This window comes from Chrysoperla carnea, chromosome 5 (assembly GCF_905475395.1).
Source record: "Chrysoperla carnea chromosome 5, inChrCarn1.1, whole genome shotgun sequence".
NCBI lineage: Eukaryota > Metazoa > Arthropoda > Insecta > Neuroptera > Chrysopidae > Chrysoperla > Chrysoperla carnea.
In genome coordinates, this window is record NC_058341.1 from 42,630,285 (window position 1) to 42,651,043 (window position 20,759).

A 20,759-nucleotide genomic window follows, 5' to 3' on the forward strand; every position below is an offset into this window, starting at 1 on the left:
ACATAGAACGTAAATTTACGTAAACATAAACAAGCTCACAGAAAACTTCTTTATAGGATACCATCGAACACAACGTGTACGGAGCTACTAAATTCATATTCACATTGGTAATATATACGGAATAACCCACATATTATTACAATTTTGTTGAATGAATATCCACGTGCGAATATATTTGAATTTCAACCAATCATATCACTACAATTATTATAAACATACTTTCATCTCTATGGTGAGTGAAAACATCGGATTGCAGTACGCATGTTTATATGACAGTAAAATGTGCGAGAACTTTCAATAATAAAAATTTAATGAGCTATTTTATATAGTTTTGTTTTAACTATCATTAAAAATTATTCTATTAAGAAGAAAGTAGAGCATAAATTTTGCTTCTGAATTGCAAGCGGGAATAAAAAATGTTCGTATTCCAAATATTTTTGTAATAATTTTTCTTCATTGTTGCTATACTATAAGTATAAATTAACCTATGGACATCTCTTAGAATAACAGCAAACTACAAAAACACGGGAGACATCTATGAAAGACATGAACAACTAACTATGGTTTGAATCTCCGTTCCAACAAGAGAGATACAACAATGATCACTTAATAAATGTTTTCTCAAATCAAAGTAATTCTATTTTAGGTATTAAATTGTATCCTTCTTATCAAGATCCTTATGCATAATTTTCTTGAGTAGTAAATGTTTAAAAAAAAAATAGAAAAGAATATAAATAGTATTTGTCCAAACGAGTGGCTCTCAGACGGCTGAAAATTTTATGAAATGCTGTATTATCTATTATATTACCGACATTTATTGCTCCCAGCAACTAAACAAATTAAAACACACTTGAAAATAAATATTATTTGGTTTAAAACTTGTCTTTATTATTAAATAACATTTAAATTACAAAACCTTATACTCAAATAGAATGCTTGATTTCATTACTTTTAGTAATATCTGGTGCATAATTATATAAATCATTTGCTAAATCATCAAAACCATTTTTTTCATCGTCCGATTTTCGACTACCAGCGTCACCGTCTACATTGTCTTCTTCACTAGATGTCCTAAGTGGTTTCGTTAAACCCGAACATCGTATTAAGAATTTCAATTCATTAATTAACTCTTCACGCAATGGAATTTTATATTTAAAGCTACGGCTCACAGCACCGAACGACATTTCCAAAAAGGCTGTTACGGTTGAACAAAGTATGCCCGTGACCAATACAATAAATACACCACCAACATTTGGCAAACCTAATTCAGCTGCTGCAGTTGCTGCCCCCGTATCCTATAATTAAATACAATTAATAAAAAATTCGTAACATTCACAAAGCCTGTGTAACTTTTAGCGAATTTTCTGAAATGGAGCAAAACTATACCAGTTTATGCAGGACGGTTGCAGAAATTGAGACGAAAAGTGATGAAAGAGGAGGTAGGAATCCAAAAAGATGAAATTTTGAATGAAATATTTTATGAACGGTCTCAGTGTACTTAAGAACTTTACTCTTTCAGTTGCTACTGTCCCTTGGCTTTCAGAAAATTCACTAACATCTAGACTTTTATTAAAATTTTATATTAAATTCCCATACGTCACAAGCACCGCCACCACGTTTTTCTTTCCACCATTTATCTTTCAGTTTTTGTAATTTGCCAGCTTCTTGAAGTTTTAAAACTGCTGTACTTAAATCATTTCGATATGTTGAATCTAAAATTAAATAAAAAAGTCAGTGAAATTCAAGGAAATTTGAACTAGTCAGAAGGACTCCCCTCCCTTAAATTCTGCACATTTTCCTATAAGTGAAAATTATATCTTGAAGGGAATGATTATGAGATACCAATATACTTGATCGAAGTTTTACATTCCTAACGTGACTGAATCGATAAGTACCACCGCACACACAGCAAAAGTGACGATTTAGCTGAACAAAAATATATAGGACTTAAGTTAAAATGTCGTAAATCGGCCATATACTGGCTCAAAGACCACGAATTAGTTTTTATTTTTAGAAAAAAGCAACAGCAAAGAAATACAGTCTGGTTTCTAGCAAGTGTAAACTACGCATACTTACTTTTACGCATCGCAATCCCATATCCTTTATCATCTAGTAAACCACCAACCTGTTGCAGTGTACAGTCTCTCTGTGTAATGTACTCAATTGAAGTGGATTCCATCAAAAACGCATAATTTGAGGTCTTTGCTCGTGTAATACCCTTCTCATTGGTGTCGAACAATACACCTGGTGTGTTCTGCATATATTCAAACATTTTTTTATATGGGGGATATGTGGCCTCCTGTCACAAAGATTAGATAAAAAAATTAACAAAATTATTTTTTCAGCTTTAATTGCAAACAGAAATACTGCTTGCCATATTAAATTTTAAACTACCTTAAAAAAGTCTTTGGTGGAACCTTTTGATTTAGAGCCATATTGTATCTCTGTTTGTGCAGCAAGGTCTTCTGCACTTTTAATGGGTTCAAACATGCGTTCAACTGTCAGACATGCAGCTAAATTAGCTGTATAAGACGACACCATAATTAATGTGAAAAACCACCATGTTCCAGCTGCTATACGCGTAGACGTTGCTCTGAAATCATTAATTGGACTATTGCAGTTTTAATTCAATATGATATTTGGATTATTACACGACCAAACGACCAGGCGTGAATCTAAAACAAAATCTTTCATCTCAATACAATATTTGAATAGAAAACTATTTTTAATAAATTTTTTTATTCAGTTCGAGAAGGTCACGATTTCTAATGACCTTCTCACTAGATCCGTACTTGGTATTGCCACGTTTTAAATTAACTTTTAATTAATATAGTAAGAATAAGAAGTTTTTATACTAACGCTGGTGCAATTTCTGACCCTTGTTGTAATAAACTACCAATAGTAAACCAAAATGAATTCGTCAAACTAAATTGATTTGACAGTACTTCAGGTTCTTCTACACAAGGATAAGGATTCATCCATTCATACGGACTCAATCGTCCCATCAAGAATATCAAAAACGATACACTGAAGTATGCTGCACCCATATAATACCATAATTCCTTTGAAAATGGATCCATGAAAGAGAAAAGTTCTGGTGGCATTTTAGATGATTTTTTATATAATATACTAATGCCTAAATTCATGAAAGGCATAGTAAAATCCACAACTGATTCTCGCTGCGATGTGATTGTTAAGTCGGTAATAGCTAAATCAGCTCGCTGAAAAAAAAAGTTTTAATAAATGCATAACATAAATACCCTGTAAGTTTTTATGCCAATTTTACTGAATATTCATGGCATGCAGTTTGAAGTATGTATAGCTCGCTGAAAAAAAGTTTTGATGAATGCGTGATATTATATGGTGAATTTTTATGACAAATTTACCAAATAAGTATTCGTGGCATTCACATGCAGAATGTGAGTACATACGTAAGCGTGTCTTTATATTTTAATAAATAGAAAGAATCGATAAAGTTAAATATTTCTGCTTATTTAAAGTTATTTAAATTAAAAGCGATGTGTGCGTTAATCCATTGAAGTGAGCACTCCTGGCTACATATTTAAAATTTTCCGCGACAAGTATAAAGTATATAAAAATGTTCAAAATAAACTATATAATGCTTTTATCACTCCTTTTACTTTACGGAGAATATTGCTTGCAGAAACTTTAAATTGGAAAATCATGATTTAAAAGTAAAAAGAGCAGAAATTATTACCAACCCCGTCCATAACTTCTCTTAACATTCCTTCCCATTCACCAGTCTTTTCATTTATCGATCCATAATTACTGTCTTCTTGTATAGCGAATGTGTAATTAAATCCTAATAATAAAGATAATTCATGAATTACATCAATTCCAAAACCTTCATATCGATCGTTTCCAGTTAATTTATCTGCTGAATCTTTTAACATTCCATAGGGTTTAGTCTACAAATACATTCCAACATTAGCGAAGAGTTTTAATTGATTTTTTTTGACATTTGATAACCGATACCAACCAGCGCTGTTAATACAAGGAAAGTTTTGTTTTTAAAATTTGTTTCTTGTTTGACTTCATAAAAAGGCACTTGTGTGCGAGTGATGTTTAACCCTTCTGTTGAATTCCATGTACCAATTTTTTGTAGTCCTTCGGATGTCAATTCTACAAGTTGTAACATAAAGTCGTTACGAAATCCTTGGTGATCAAATTTGAGAATACCAGTAAGGCCTTTCCAGTTCACCTACAATTAATATCATCAGATTTAATTCTATAATTACCCTATATGTACCAAGATTGAGATAAAATTATGTATTATTTCAAAATTTCATTTTCATTCTGAAATATTATAGTTTCACCTAAATATATCTGTACTGATTTTGAATTAAGGGACAGAAAGATGGTTAGATCGGTATCTAGGAATAATAAAATTAATAATTGGGTCATTAAATTATGGATAACACACGATATCCTTCTAATACATATATAGTAACTGTTTTCCTCCTGATTCTGATGGGAAGTATTTTTCCCATGTCGTTTGATCTCAGCTATCATATTGTCATTTGATACAGCTAATAATATTCGCATCAAATTAAAACAACAAAATTTAAAAAAAAATCGCATCCCGAAACACACGAAGCAAGGTACAATTTCAGAGACCACTGTTTGAGAAATGACAGACTAAGAGTAGTGTGTATGGTTTAGTATGAATTTGAATGATTTGGAGGGATCATTTTACCATTCAACGATTTAACATAGCTTTAAATGATTATCAAATTACTAGAAAAAAAATCAAAACTTTGCCTTGCTATCCCCAGAAAATTTTCAGTTATTTACCCAATAATTTTTTTTTCTTTTTTTGTGTTTTGAACCTTAAAATTTAAACCTTAAGCCATTCCTTAAACCTACCATTCTCATAAAATTAATTAAACTATATCCATGCTCCCAATTATCAAATTCATCACAATCTAATGGTCTTGCTCTTACGCTATTCGATTGATTCAGTTGATGTAAAGCCTCAGCAAATATAAATACAGCATCATACATTAATGCTGTATCCACTGTTAATTTCTCTTTTTCCAATGATTCTCTTAGTGTCTCACCGCGCTCTTGTTCAAATTCACGCCATAACATTGTAGCTTGTTCAACATCTGCGTCATCTGGATCAATCATTCTTACTCCAGTAATATTTGCACCACCATATTGAAATGGTTCTAAATCGATGGTATGGATATCCAAAGTTGTTATAATGTAATGATAATGGTCTGTTAATATTCCAACTTGTAGTGCTTGTGTTAATATTGTGTATAGATCATATCCTGTACTTTCCACGATAAAATAACGCTCACCATTGTCCTTGGCTTCTTTTAAAATAGGTCTGAAAATTAGAAAGATAGTATTTGGTGTGGGAACATTCCGCTTATCACTCGGCTTCGTGTTCCAATAAAATACGTCAAACACAAAGTCTTGTAAAATAAACAGGCTTTTTAATGTTGCATTCAAAAATGAGGATAAGTAATTTCAGATGAAAATGTTTAAAATGATGGATATGTAGAATTTTTAATTGACAGACGAAAAGATGTTAAATGAATATAATTCGAAAATAAAGAGTCCTTGATACGTGTTTCAAAATATATAGTTAGCCCAGTTTCATGGTATGGAGAAAGATGTTAAGCATAGTGACATTACGCTTCAGTGAATTATGAAATTGGTATGATTCTTTTTGTTTGCCATTTAGAAGATTGAAAAATATAAGTTTATGATTTATGTAAAAGGAGCTTTTAATTTTCGTGCTTGACTGTCGTTAAAAAGCAAATCGCTTACATCATAATTCGAAGAAAGAAAAGCAGTATGTTTGCAATTGTCAATGCGGTTGAAAATTGAATTTGCGAAACGACTTTTCAACCCTTTCAATAGTTGCAAAGATTCTGCTTCTTGTTTCTGTTTATCATGCTACCAATGAGTTTCTTTTAATAAAAATGGCGGGAAAAACGATTTCAAAAAGAAAATCTTACCTAAAGTTTCCATCACCATTATAAATGTCTAATTTTCGTACAATAACACTAAAACCTTTCGGATCATATAATTTTAATAATTCATTAATCCGTGGTAAACTATCATCCGTGTCATATAAAATTGTAAACGATGTCCATTTCATTGCACGAACCAAATCGGAATAGACACGAGCTAATGTTGGCGGATATGGATGTAAATTTAGCATGCATGTACCACGATTCGGTAAATGATCACGACGTGTTTCTATATGTGGTATTTCCATTAAATCGCACATAGATTGTACATAGCCAGATGATTGGCCAGCAGTTGGTCCAAATAAACCAACAATACCTTTCTCCAATAATTCACAAACTGAAATTAAATAAAATCGAAATAAAAACGAATTAGAAGACGAGTTTTAAATAGAGAATTTGCCTTAATACAGTTGTGTTAACTGATTTGTCTTTTGCTAGACATGCATCTCGATAATCTTATACAATTTAAACAAGCAATTCTTGCATGTATAGGTATATATACCTATATATATCACCAATCTCGGAAACGGTTCCAACGAATTTCATGAAAATAAGTATGAGGCGATCTAGCTGGATCATTTTTAGAAAATCCGTGTTTTCCGGAAAAATTGAAACAAAGTGAAAAATATTACTCTTACTGCTATTTATGGGCGAGTAGTAATCCTATTATTTTTTTAAATTAGGAGCTAATAACTGCTTTACTGACACTGAAACATTAAAGATAGATTTCAGTAGATGATAAAGATAGTTTTTGGGACGAAAAATCGATCTGGGTTGAATTCATTTTAAGAAAATGTCGTTTTCCCTCGGAAATGGCTCCAATAATTTTCATGACATTTAGTATCAAGGGGATTTCGGAGGCGAAAAATCAATCTAGCTAGATTTCACTTAAAATAAATAACGAGCAAAGCTCGGTCATCCAGGTACTGTAAAATATTAATTAACGTGGAAATCACAAATCTTCCATGTACGGTTATAAACCACAATTAAATGTTTTGGAAGGCATAAATATAATGAAGTTTACAGACTAACAGTTTTGAGTGGATAATTCGAGATGAAAACGAAACATTTCTAGACTAATGCTAGAGTTATGCACCATAAGTTTACAAATGTTATAAAAAAGTAAATAGCTGATCTTATTAAAGGTAGAGATGAGTACACTCTCGAAAATTTGGCCAGGTCTCGTACCAAAATCTGTTTGAAAATTTAACTAAGATATAATGGATTTTTTACAAAGTTATAAAATAATGCATAAATTTTCAATGTTAAACATAAACTGTCAGTAGTAAAATTAAAATATGATGATTTAAAGTAGATCATGATCCATTTATTTTATATTTCTGCAACAAAATGCATCATAAAAATATCAGTACCGTATACAGATATTTTCATGTAATAGGAAGTACTCGAAACTTTTGGCTTTTGGTTTTATAAGATTATATAAAAATAAGGCATTAAATGGATTTATCTCAAATTAGTCTTCAGCATTTTGGAATGTTGAAAATTTAATTTTTACATTATCTGTGATTTGATGTTAAAATAGTGCCTACTTTTTCTTGTTGATAAAAATATAAAGTTAATAATACAAAATTCATAATAAATTTAATTGCTTTTCGGTGAACTTTGCACAAAAAATGATTAAAAATAAATATAATTTGTTTGTTTAGTATACAAGTTTTAAAGTACGTTTTCAGAAATTCTGTATTGGTAGTTATCATGTAGGAAAAATGGTACAATTAAAAAAAATCAAAATATCCTCTATTGGAATTGATCTTATTAATGATGAAAAATGTCAAAATATTATAACAAACTTTTCTTATTTTTCTAATTGCTATATAAAACTAAGATTTTTGATTTATCATTTAGTTCTTAGTAAAATCGAAAAAGACACATGGTTTTCTCTCCAATCACTTAAATACGCCTCTGGCAAACCTTGAATATTTCATAGAACAAATAATCGTAATTTACTATAATGTATTTATTGTTTTAAAATATTGAAATTATACACATATGTTAATTCTATATTTTAGTCTTATTTCTAGATTTTGTCTATTTTTATTAATAGACGAGTGGCGTCTACCAAAAACGCGCCGACACATAAGTGAATAGATCCCATCGGAATCTGAAACGATTATTTTAGAAAACAATTTGCTTCGAAAATTTCACAAGAATCGAAATAAAGAGTCAATTTTTTATTATCATATAAATAGTTAGCTATAACAAATTATAGTGACTATAATATAATTTTTTACTTGAAGCAAAAAAGTCGTTTCTGGGGAGATGTTTCGCTCGCTTATCATTAATGTTAATAATCATCCAATAAGTGATTTTTCACTAAATATGCCAATACCAAAGTGTATTTGCAACATAGTTTGCCCATATTTTATATTATAATATTCTAAATTTTAATTTATTTTTCAACCTTTAAAACATTTGCCCTTATTTAGTGACATTAACCAAACGAGAATATACAAAAAATGCATAAGAAAATTTTCCCGGAAATGTGGATGTATGGTCAGTATTTATAAGAATAAATATTAACTTACCTGTACGAGAAATCATAAACTGATCATCAGCCACAACTGTAGAATCCGCAACTAGTTCATGCCATGGTAATAATGCCGAAGGTTCTTCATCATCTCTTATTGAAGCGCCAGCTCGCTGCTCATTAATCGCTTCAGCAGCTAATTGAAATACCTTGTTCTGATCTTCAGACATTTGGTCAAACAATCCAGCTTTTGATTTAAATAAAATTTCAGTAAAAAATAAAAAAGTGGAATAGATATATTTTGAATTTAATATTTGCGCCTCTCTAAAGCCAAAGCACATAATTTTATGTATTTATTTTTCAAAATTTTCAAAAATCAAGAAATGGCTTCCGAGAGACGCATGTTTTTAATACGCACCAATACGGATTTCATCTTTTTTGTATCCATAGGTAATTGGTAAATTATATATAAATAAAATTAAAAACAGAAATTTAATACACCAGGTTCCCATTTTGATGAAGTTTTAAACATTATGAATTAAATCTGCATTTTATGATAAGATTTGTTGAAGAATGTCTTGAAAAATTTACCGACCTGAAAATGACAAAAATATAATTTATGACCAAAATGATTGTAAACATATTTCTATTTAAATAATGCATTTCCAGGTCCAGATTAACTTATAAGAGATATTATAAGAAAATTGTTAATTCGGACAAGGTAGAATCGAATCGAATATCGAAAAACCTATTTCCGTCTAATCAACAAATGAATTAGTAGAATTTTTGTTAAAAAGTTTTTCTAACTTATCTATAATATAATTTTAATTTGCCATAATTTTGAAATATAATTTCTAATTTTTTAAATAATTGTTCTTCTAAATAAAATATTATTTAAAAATAAATGTCTAAAATTGAATATTAAAAACCACTTACAATAAAAAAAAAACTGTTTTTAATAAAAAGCCAATAACAATCAAAATTTCCCATAAAAATGTCTTAAAAACCAATAAAAATAAAAAATAAATTCACATATTTGTTATTTTAAGATGAATAAAAAAAAAAATTAAATTGTTTAATTTAAATACTTAATAAAACATTATATCCAATAAATCCATTAACAACGAATATAATATAGATTGTTATAAAACTTTTTTACAAAAATAAAAATAATAATCGACTTCAAAAAATGAAAAAAAGGTACAATTTCAAATAGAAAATTGAGGTTCTGTTTAAATAGAAAATTGTGGTTTGTGGTGTCTAAATAAACTTAAAAAGTAAAGCTACTTATAATATCTTTTGGGATTAGAAAAGGATAAGCTTTCTTATCAAAAAATGTGTTACAATGGAAATGATAAAATTTTTACATTTTTCTATATTTTTAATATACTTTTATGAATAATATTTTGGAGTTCTAGTTTCCCCAGTATACTCGTTTAAAATTCGTTGAATAAAATATAAAAATTTTTTTGTTTAATTGAAAGAAAATTATGCTGAAAAATAATTTTAACTCCTCTACTTAACGAAAATCAGATTTAGTTTTAGCGCGTAAAGAAACGTGTTTTAATATATACATATTTATTTCAATTTTGAATCCTGTGAATTATTTAATTTATTTCTACATATTTTTGTTTTGAGGCACGCTAATTCTAGATAGAAATTATGATTTGGATTCCCAACAGACATTGGTAAAATTATGTTAATAATAAATAGTTCATTTCAAAATTTTATTATTATCATTCTCTTTTTTATTTCTCATATACCGGCATGTGTGTTGCTCAAAATTCTGCACATTTTATCCAATATTCTTAAGCGAACGACTTATAATGAGTCGACTAAAATTGGAATTATAATGGATGAAAAAAAATACGTGTTTACTTGAGAAATCATCATAATTGTTCTTTTTTTTACATGGTAAATTAAGGCTAATGCGCAAAAATTACACGGAGTGTATTAATACTTTGTTTTCTTCGTTTTTGGGAAGTCGGTTAAAAATTAAAATTAATTACCAATATAAAATCTAAACAAAATAATCATTTATTTATTAGAAAACAAAACAATTTAATAGAATTATTACTTACTTTGCATTTATTTCACACATTTATAATTTAACAATAATAATTTCATTTAATAAAATAATAAACACAAAAACAATATCGATTTTTAATTTATTTATTTATTAAATTTTAGAAGAATTATAATAATATCAAAGATATAAACTTAGAACTAACATACATTTACGGATGATACATATAAAAATATTCATAACGCTGTTTGTTGTGTTACGAAAGATCACGACGATGTCTCCATTTCTTTCGTTTTGTGTGTATTTTCTATACAGTTTTAGTTTCTCATTTATTTACTGTGTGTGAGTGTGTGTGATTGTATAATCAGATTCGAAAAATATGAAACAGAATAGCACACTTTTACTGTTGATATAATGTTTGAGTTCTCTTAAACCAAAGAATATAACGAAGAGAGGAAAAGCTGCCCATAAGAGCTAATGTAAATTCGTAGTACACGAGTTTCAGTGCCTCTACCGAGTAAGGCTTTCAAAGTTAATAGTTAATAGCCGCTCTCACAAAATAGTCAAACTTAATCATAGAATATTATGCATAGATAAGACGAGGGTATGCTGGCCTGTAAATGGATGCGATATGATGAATGAGAGAGAAGACTGTCAGTTAGTTCCTTTGTGTCCTTGTTATAGTCATATGTCATAATCATATGATGCAATATCTAGCCAATGACATATAGATTAAACAAGGACTCTTGGGAACTAATTGGCAGTCTCCTCTCTCATTCATCATATCGTAAATTTGGACCATGGCGTTCTATATGTATAATATTCTATGAACTTTATAATCGCCCCCGCAATATTTCTGCATCTCCTCATTTCTATACTCTTTGTTTTAAACTTAACTGACTTGTAAGTAAAGGATGGTTGTAAGGCTGGAGGGCATGATTATCATTGTCAGGACTCCAGGTACATTTTATTTAATTGGCATGAGGTACATTTTATTTAAATGGTTGCAACTATTCTGAAAAACATAGTATAGTTTTTTAAGTCAACTTTAATATCTACCGTTCCATTGCATTAACAAGTTATTGTTTATTAACAAATAGCAACATTTGCTTCCCTAACTCTTGCGTTACTAATGATATTTGACTACTAAGAAACACATTCCATTTTCTTCAGTCTCATTACACATAGTGGTTTATAAAACAATTTAAAGTCCTATTTTACTACCAGTCTACTAATTAGAAGCGAGGAAAAGGTTAAATTACCTATTAGTTACTTATAATGTTGCCGCTGGCTCAATTTATTTGCATTAAAGTATTTATATACATACCTATAGTTAATTTTGAACTTAAAACGCTTCTATCTTTTTTAAGTTTATTATCGTTTATCGTTTTTATGATTCTTGGCTACATTTCGATAAACGTTTAAAAATAGATTTTTCCATCACAAAATATTATTACATGTGTCTGTGTAGATAATATACTTACTTGCTCTGTTTTCAAATTTTCTTAATAAGTTCTTCTTTGTATTTGTGTGTTTTATTTTAAAATGTAAACACATACTCACTTAGCCTAGCGCCGATCCACAGTCGAAAAATTGCGCCCTAAATAAAACTTTCTGAAATGTTAACTAAATTGATTTGCGAGGAATGACACCCCGGAGCAATCGCTATGATTCGGCTCGGAATCATATTGTTTAGTTACAATATCCATTAGATTTTCACGCCTATAAATTATTCAGGATAAGTAAGACACATCACACACATAATTGACGTACATTTTTGAATATTTTGAAAGTATTTAATGTTTAAAATGAACTCGTTTTTTTCTAACCCTAACGTAAGGGGTTATTCATTAATTACGTAAGCATTTCGGGTGGAGGCGGTTGTTAAAAATATTATCACGTGCTTTGTGGAGGGAGGTGGGTGGAGTCGTCAAAATCAATATTACCAAAATCGTTATCCTCTCTATCAAGTTTCATCAAATTCCAAATATATATTTTTTAATTGTGATTTTATTGATTTTTTGTAGGGGCTACCTATCCCATAAAAAAATTGTAAAAAAATATTTGATCCAGTCAATATAAAAAGCGGGTCTGTTTGACGTGCAGTGCCCGCCAAAATCATATACGAGAGGCGATATCCGAGAGAGAGAGGAAAGCTTAAAATATTTAATACAATGTTTTTACGCGACATTCCTCCAGATATAAATAACCTCTTCAACTATATGGATTTCAATGCTGTAGATGCTGTAGACAATAACAAAAAAAAAACTTTATAAAATGTTAGTCATTAACTCCCTCGAAAAAATTGTCTGAATCCGCGCTTGTACATACTGAAAATATGACATTCTTTTTGAAATTTTCTTGTATTAAATGTATTTGTGTTTAATTTATAAAATTTGTTCTCATATATAACATTTTTTAAATAATTATCTTTAATTATAATCGCTATATGCTTTGTGTGTTATCCATCTGAAAAGTCGATTATGCCGAGTTTTTAAAGGGAGTGCGTTCTATTTTATAATGACTAAAAATACCATTTTAAGCTATAGAGCTCTATCTATGTTTATATTAATATGCCTGGAATCAACAAGTTTTTAACAAATTTTTTAATTTAAATTTTGATTTTGAAAGAAATTAGTCCCAGAAAAAATATAAGTACCTGACAGATTGTATGTCACAGCAGATTTGTTTGTAACATATTTTATACAGTCGATTTTACAAAATTTTGAAACTCTTTAATATAGGATTTAATAAGTGCGGAGTAAATGGCATATTACACAAATTTAACGTTGTCATATTTTTAAAATAATTATAAATAAGTATTATTTTAAAGATAATTATTATGAAACATACTTATTGTTTCTACGAAATGAAGACTTAAGGTAGTACCAGCATGAAATCACTTTTCAACAGATTTGGCCGAATTTTTTTTCTCGGGTTTATAATAGCTTTATTTATGAATTCCTAAAATTTCATAATTTTTGACCGTTTAGATCGCGAGATATTTAAAGACAAAGTTCGCGATTTTGAGGGTCATGTCCCATTTAAAGCATGTAAAATGTCCGGTCTCTCCAACTATTTTTTATGATATTATTATATATTGAAGAAAAAGTAGAAAAAAATGTTTATACAATACAATTCTAAAAAAAAATTTAGAAATTAATTTTCACTTTCGAGATATTAATTTTGACGTAAATTGATCGAAATTGGGACGTTGGCATAATTATTTCCCATTTTAAACGGTCAAAATTTCTGAAACTTTGGGAATTAATAGTAAGCATTATTAAATTCTTAAATTTAATTTTTCGTTAAATTCTGTCGAAAAAAAAATTGTACCATTGCTTTAACATAGAAACTGCAAATACCATGCTGGAACATCGTTAAGTAAACACAATATTTTTATGCGACATTCCTCCAGATATAAATAATCTCTACAACTATATGAGGTGTTTCAGGATTACATACCACTAACTTAGTATTGTGTATTCTAGCACAAAATAATCGAAAATATTGAGAGCGTTAAAAGAACTAAGGGACCGGATCGTGGAAGCTGCAAGAACAGTTTACACTCGACGGCAGATTTTGGCATGGGCAACATGCTACTGCCCAGGGTGGCAAAATTTTGGGGATCTGGAGAAAAAAACTTATTATAGATTTAAAAAATTTTTTTATCTTGCTTGTTTTTTAAAAAAAAAGGTGATACATGTTTTCGTTAACATTGTTGTTTATTCGTGAGGGCGCAAATTAGGACAAAACTTTGGTATCCAATTTCACCAAAACTATAAAAGATAGAGAGTTGAAAATTTTGCAGGTACCTTCAACTAGTGGTCTTTAACGAAATATCTAGAAATTAGATTTAAAAAACTTCCAACACCAAAATACGAAAACCAAAATAGTGGTTTTTGAAACTTTTCAAATTAAATAAAAATAATGCAAGCACTGATATTCAACACTTTCTATACAGGGTATTTTAACTATTAACTCAGTAAATTGTTTGTTTTCACTTATTTAAAATCATTTTGCATGTTCTTTTAGCAGTATAAATTATAATTGCTAGACAGTTTTGTCGTTGCTAATACCGCGCGGATATTATTTCTAATTTTTGTGGAGCTGTAATTTAAATAGGTTAATATCTATATTTAAATACAATAGGGAAAGAAATATCCGAAATTCAACTGTCTTAAAATAAATTCTCGAAAAAATTGCTAGCTCTATTCCCTGAATCTAAAACTTTTCCTTACGCCACTGATATTCCATTTAAATGTTTTACAATTTATGATACCACTTATTTACCTAGTTTTATGTTTAAAAATATCTGCGATTTTCTGATGCATGGCGCCATGGGGCGGTGATTTTTTTTTATATAATTAAGAAATTAAATATCTTTAAGTATAAATTCGTTCTGTCAAATAAAATTTAGTTAGGCTTTCAGCAATTATTAAAATTCCTTTGAAGTACATTACTTATTGCAATATTTTGATTAGCGTAATTTATGAATTAAAATTTATAAACATTATATCAACAGTATAGTAAATTCAGCCTTACAGCCAGATTTTTAATCATCTCCAAACTAAATAATTAACATAAGAAGTATGATGATTCATCCCTTAACACTCTGATTGTCATGTTGGGTAAGCTTTGTTTAGTCTTGGTGTGCTGTAGGATTTTAACAATGTACCTACGTCCCGAAAAAAATTGAAAATCTTTCTCGATAGATTGTGTGTCCGTCAACAAGGTTCCCGCCAATTATAAAATAATTTATCTCGTACCAGCTACCCTTAACAAATATCGACCGTTACTTAAAAATTAAATAACTAAAAAATTAATTTCTTTTTTTCTTTCTTTCTTAAATATATTGATTTTGCTAAACGATCAATGGCACAGGGCTTGGAAGAAACCTAATTATAGTGCTTTTTATACCATTCTCTTAACTTCTCTTTGATGCGAAATTGTTAGCTTTGGTAAAAAGTGGCATCGGAATTTTTTATATTGAAGATATGGTATTTTTATTCTCAAATCTACTATCATTAAATTTGTTTTTAGGCAGCTATACAGCTAAATATTTAACAGGCAGCTATACAGCTAATTTATTTAATTACTATATCTCTGTTTTTTCTTTGTCATGCTAATTTCCACAAAAATTGCTGCGATGAAATTAGTAAAACCAAAAAATCTAGAGAAATGATACTAATCGATTTTTTAAAGCTAAAGTAGATTCAATAAATCAGGAGATTTTATTTGCTGTTGGACTAGAGAATAGTTAATGTTCTAAAATAGTAAATTTGTTGGACCAGAGAATTCCTATATTAACTGTAATTTTTTCAAACTCTGACACAATGGGATTTAAAGTCAAATATAAAAAAAATATATTGAGTATTGCCATTTTTTATTTTTCAGCTAATCGCCGCTAGACATTTGGATTTAGCGCATGAAAAAGTGTTTTCTCAAAGTGAGAATACGCATGGGAATACGGCATTGAAGAGGTAATGTTTGTTTTGAATAAAAAATTTTTAATGAATATTTCTTTGAAAATAAGTTGCATTTTTGGTAAAGTTTCCATGTTATGTAAATATTTTGCGACAAATAGACGACCAAATTTCTTAACATTCCCTTACCTCCAATTAACATATCGTATTAAAAATAACTTCAGGGGAATATTAGATACCTAATTAACAAGTTCTAAACCTAAGCAAATAGATATCGAATTAATTAGTTTTATCAGGTTTTTTCATCGCATGATCAGTAAGATCATAGCTATAGAATAATCTCAAACTGAATATTGAAATCGAATTAATCACTTAATGACTTATCTGGAAATCTTATTGTAAAATATAAATGTAGTTATGACGTACTACATGTTACTCCAATCTTTTAGATTCAAGATTCGTAATAAACGAAATTTACTATACATCAAATTTATTTAGTTATGAATGAAGCTATTACAAATCGAATTGAATTTTTTCGTTAATGTGACCTAAAAATTGTTGGCAACATTTTTCATAAATTGATATTCACAGACAGACGTCTAAGATTAAATATTTACTTGTTGTACAGACTAATAAACAGAAGAAAATAGTTAAATTTGTTGATCATTTTCTGAAAATTTCTTTTCCAAAACATTTCCTGAGAAAAAAAATGTTTCTGTTTTTTTCTGTACATTTGCCAAGAATAGTCATGTTTGTTGAAAATATTTTGTAAATAAAAATTTTGTTTTCTTCATTCAGAATTAAATATCCGGTGATTAATATTTACAAATATCCGCTTATGTGTGTGTCTAATCGCAAATTTTTTTGAAATGAAAATTAATACAAAAATTATTGAACAATAGTATGTGTGGTCTATATTTATTCTAACTATTAAAATATAATTGGCTGGGCGTAGCCTTTACAAATTCTGTTATAAACTTTTTGATAATTGTGGCCATACAGTACAGACTACATAAAAATTTTTGAACAAAGAATCAGTGACGGATACACCATTAAGCGGGGTAGGATTACTGTCTAGGGTCCTTCCGTCGGCTAGGGGCCTTGGAAAAAGGATAGAAGAGTAAAAGTACAAATTTGTACACGAAGGGCCCCACACAGATATATCTTAATATATAAAAGAAAGTTGGGTTTGTTCGACCATTTATAACTCGAGAACGGCTCGACGGATTTTCATGGTTTGGGATGATTTAATTTTCATGATATCAGAGTGTGACAGAGGAGGTAACATTTTGTATGAAAATACGAATTTTTTTGAATATACTACTTTAAAACATTAAAAAAATGTTTCCCTATTGAATGCTTAATTATCAGCAAATATCATGGGCTACTTTTTTTTTTCTTGAAAATAAGGGTTCCGTTCCAAAAAATTAAAACTCATGAGAGACAAGTGACGACAAGGGAAGTGACGCCTATGTCGCGGTAGTCTTTAAATTAAGTTAAAATTGCCCAGCGAACTAGACATTCATTGACTGTAAGGTGGTACGAAGTTCGCCGGATCAGCTAGTTAAATATAAAGTTTAACCTATCTCTACCTAAAAGTTAACAATAATTGGGACATTTTCTTGGTTCAAAAATGTTGAAATTCTTCACACTTTTAGAGCAGAAATCATACAAATGAGAAAAAATGCTTATTAGGTAATACTTCGAGAACAAGTGTCTATGCAGGGATATCATATAAGGTTTTAGCATAATTTACCTTGCCAAAAAAAAAATCATTGAATCAACCGTTAAAGTTTGGAAAGATAATATCTGATTCTGTGTTTGTGACCTCAGAACTTCCAAGCGAATGATCCAATTTCAGGGCAGTTATGGGTACAAAGTTTTAATAAAACGAAACATTTCCATTTATTATTCATTCGGGGATTTCAAAAGTCCACGATGAGTGTTTATAGAATTACATACTAAATTTGGGCACATTTTTACATGGGGTCTCTCCTTAATAAATAGCTTCGATTTATTTGATAATCCATGTTTTTATTTAAGGCGTTTCGGTAAAAAATCGAAAATGTTACCAAAAAACTGAAATTTTGTGTACGATGTACGATTCTCTGTACGGTTTACGATTATTAAAAACAGCCTTTTAACATGGTGGTTAATGGAGATTCGTAATAAGTGTTGATTTTTTAGCCAATAAGTGCTTTTAAAAACGTAACCATTTATATAAAAACTTTTATCAATATTTCTCAAGTTTTAAGGTTTAAAATCACATCTTATTTTGGAAAAAGTACTGACTATGGTAGTTAATTTCTCATAAGCCGTTCAGAGAATCGATATGAATTTTTCACAAGAGACATATAAAAGGATGATAAATTGATAAACAAAAATTCAAATTTTTCGAATCATTTTCATTTTTTCGGTATCGAAATATCTACCTTAACTGATTTCGGAATAGGATATTTGGGATTAATTAAACAAAAGGAAACAAACACTAAAAGTTATAAACTGACATTTATTTCTTTTAATAATTATTGTATTTTTTTTTTTAAATGTTTTATTTTTTCAAATAAATTTATTTTCGTGTTTTGATTTTAATTTAGTTTTGTTTATTTTATTTAACAACAGTGTATATAATTTTGTGTTTTTTTTCCATAATTATCATTGACACTTTCGTGTGTGTTTCGTTTAGATTTTTTCCTTATTTTTTTGACACATAAAAAAATTAAAAATTTTTTCTCTAAATTTTTTTTTTGTTTAAAATTAATTTATTGTATATTTTTTTTGTTTTTACAATGTGAGTGCAATATTTTTTTTGTCTTTTTTTATTATTTATTATTATTAATTTTTATATTTGGCACATATAAAATTTTTTTTATACAAAATATGCCAAAATGGAATCCAAAAATTTATCTTAATTTTATATTACATTAGGTATAGTCATCTTATACATATTTAGAAAAATTAAAATAATTAATATGAGGATAAAATTTTATGAAATACTTTTCTTTATTAGTAAGTTTATCGAGAGCATCAAGGTTACATAAGCCGCACGGAGTGACTAAAACTTATGTCATATTATACAAAAAATATTAGATATTAATTGAATCAATTGAGTTGCTTAACTGTAAAACAATGCCAACAAATTGAACAAAGAAGAAAATTAAATTTTTTGAATCAATATGTTTTAATATTTTTTAAGACCTATTTTAAAGTAAAAAACGAGCTATTTTTTGGAAGGTTAGACGTTTCGCCGCTGACCTTCTTTGTAGTCAGTGCATATTTGAATCGCGAACGACTGCAAAAAGTAGCCCGACGTCTTAGTTATAAAGTGGAAAAAATTGTAATATTATTAACAAACACTGACTGCTTAGCTCAAGTTGTTCCGTCTATTTTTATTTAACAAGGGTCAATAAATAATTCTGACCTCAATACCCTGAAGAAATCTGGTGTAAGAGTATTAGTTTGTTTTTAGAAATGCTAAAAATATTTTCAATTTGGTATTAGTACTTTTTAGTTTAGAGAGTAAACGTTCCGATTATTCACTTTTGGATTTCAATTGGACCATTCAAAAGCTATAGATTTTATTAACAAATTATCAATATTTCCAAACATTGGACAAGCATTTATGGATTTATTTTATTCATCGAGAATATAATATTCAATTTTTCGCTTGAAAGACGATCTTGGAGCTTTAAGTGGCGAAATAACCGCTAAAACAAAAATTATCAAAAAATGCCCTACCCTTTATACATATTTGGGCAAAAATCAAACACACAATCTTTGATATTTTGGAACAATTTTATAATCTTGCTTTTTAGTTTTTTTCATTCTGGAGGAAATTAATTTGATATAATTCATTAATATCCAAGGGAAATAATCTTGGTTTTTAGTATTTATTGCAAATTGGCTGAAGTAACCTCGAATTACTGTAGAGTGTATATTCGGAAAAAATTGAAACAACTTCATTTTAAATAGGAAATAAAGCTCGAAGATATGATCACTTCTAGATTTTCGACTAGAGCCAGACTAGGAAATAAAAGTCATAAGTAGGTAAAAGTCATAAGGTATATTATTTACCTTCTCCACTTAGATGGAATAATTCCTTCTAGTACTCCTATTTTTATGCTCCTCCAAACAAGAAGACTCATTTCTACAAAGTTGAGTTCTTTATTTCATATTATAAATGAATGATTATAAGAATGAGTTAATATCACAGAAAAGTAATTATTATTAAATCATTTTGGAATAAACTGTAACCTTAAAACTACAATTAAAAAATAAAATTGTGCAGAAAAATGTTACGGAAAAATCTTATATTTATCTATTTTAAAAATTAATTCAATTTGCAGATTAAACTCCCACCACAGCATAATTCACGCGTTGTTGAATTACTTGACGCTTCAGTTCATTTATAAATTATGAAATGATGAAATTAATGAGTAAATTAACCCAATAACTCTGCAGGAGTGGGGATTTATACTGCAAAGTTTCCAATAATATTTATTAAAATTGTGTTTAAAAAAAAATTGGGAAGACAATAATCATGGTTGCAGTATTTATCGTACAATACTTTGTAATTAAATGGCATTATTAACTTACTGTCTAAAATTAAAAATTATGTTGTTGGCTTAGTTTATATTGCTGGAAAAATGGCAAAAATAGATAACGGATATGTTACAAGCTGCTTAATGGAAAATTGATATGCTTAAAAAAAGTAGAAAGGGGTGTAGCTAAGAACTATGTTCTTCTCGTTTTAATTTATGTAATTTAAAAAAAAAATTATTTAAGGGGATGAGTTACGACTCACGCCCTTC

The 20,759-nt window shown here is 28.8% G+C and overlaps 1 protein-coding gene across 1 annotated transcript; it reads right to left on the reverse strand.

The window, feature by feature from the left end:
• Nucleotides 1-866: 866 nt before the first annotated feature.
• Nucleotides 867-9,089, reverse strand: LOC123299898 (glutamate receptor ionotropic, kainate 2-like). Its single transcript, XM_044882306.1, has 11 exons — nt 8,915-9,089; nt 8,555-8,743; nt 5,994-6,345; nt 4,888-5,356; nt 4,001-4,222; nt 3,723-3,929; nt 2,860-3,221; nt 2,395-2,593; nt 2,077-2,299; nt 1,597-1,712; nt 867-1,295 (listed from the first exon to the last, which is right to left on the reverse strand). Exons 1-11 carry the CDS (start codon nt 9,006-9,008, stop codon nt 924-926), a joined length of 2,805 nt encoding a protein of 934 aa, XP_044738241.1. The 5' UTR covers nt 9,009-9,089; the 3' UTR covers nt 867-923.
• Between the last annotated feature and the right edge of the window lie 11,670 nt (nt 9,090-20,759).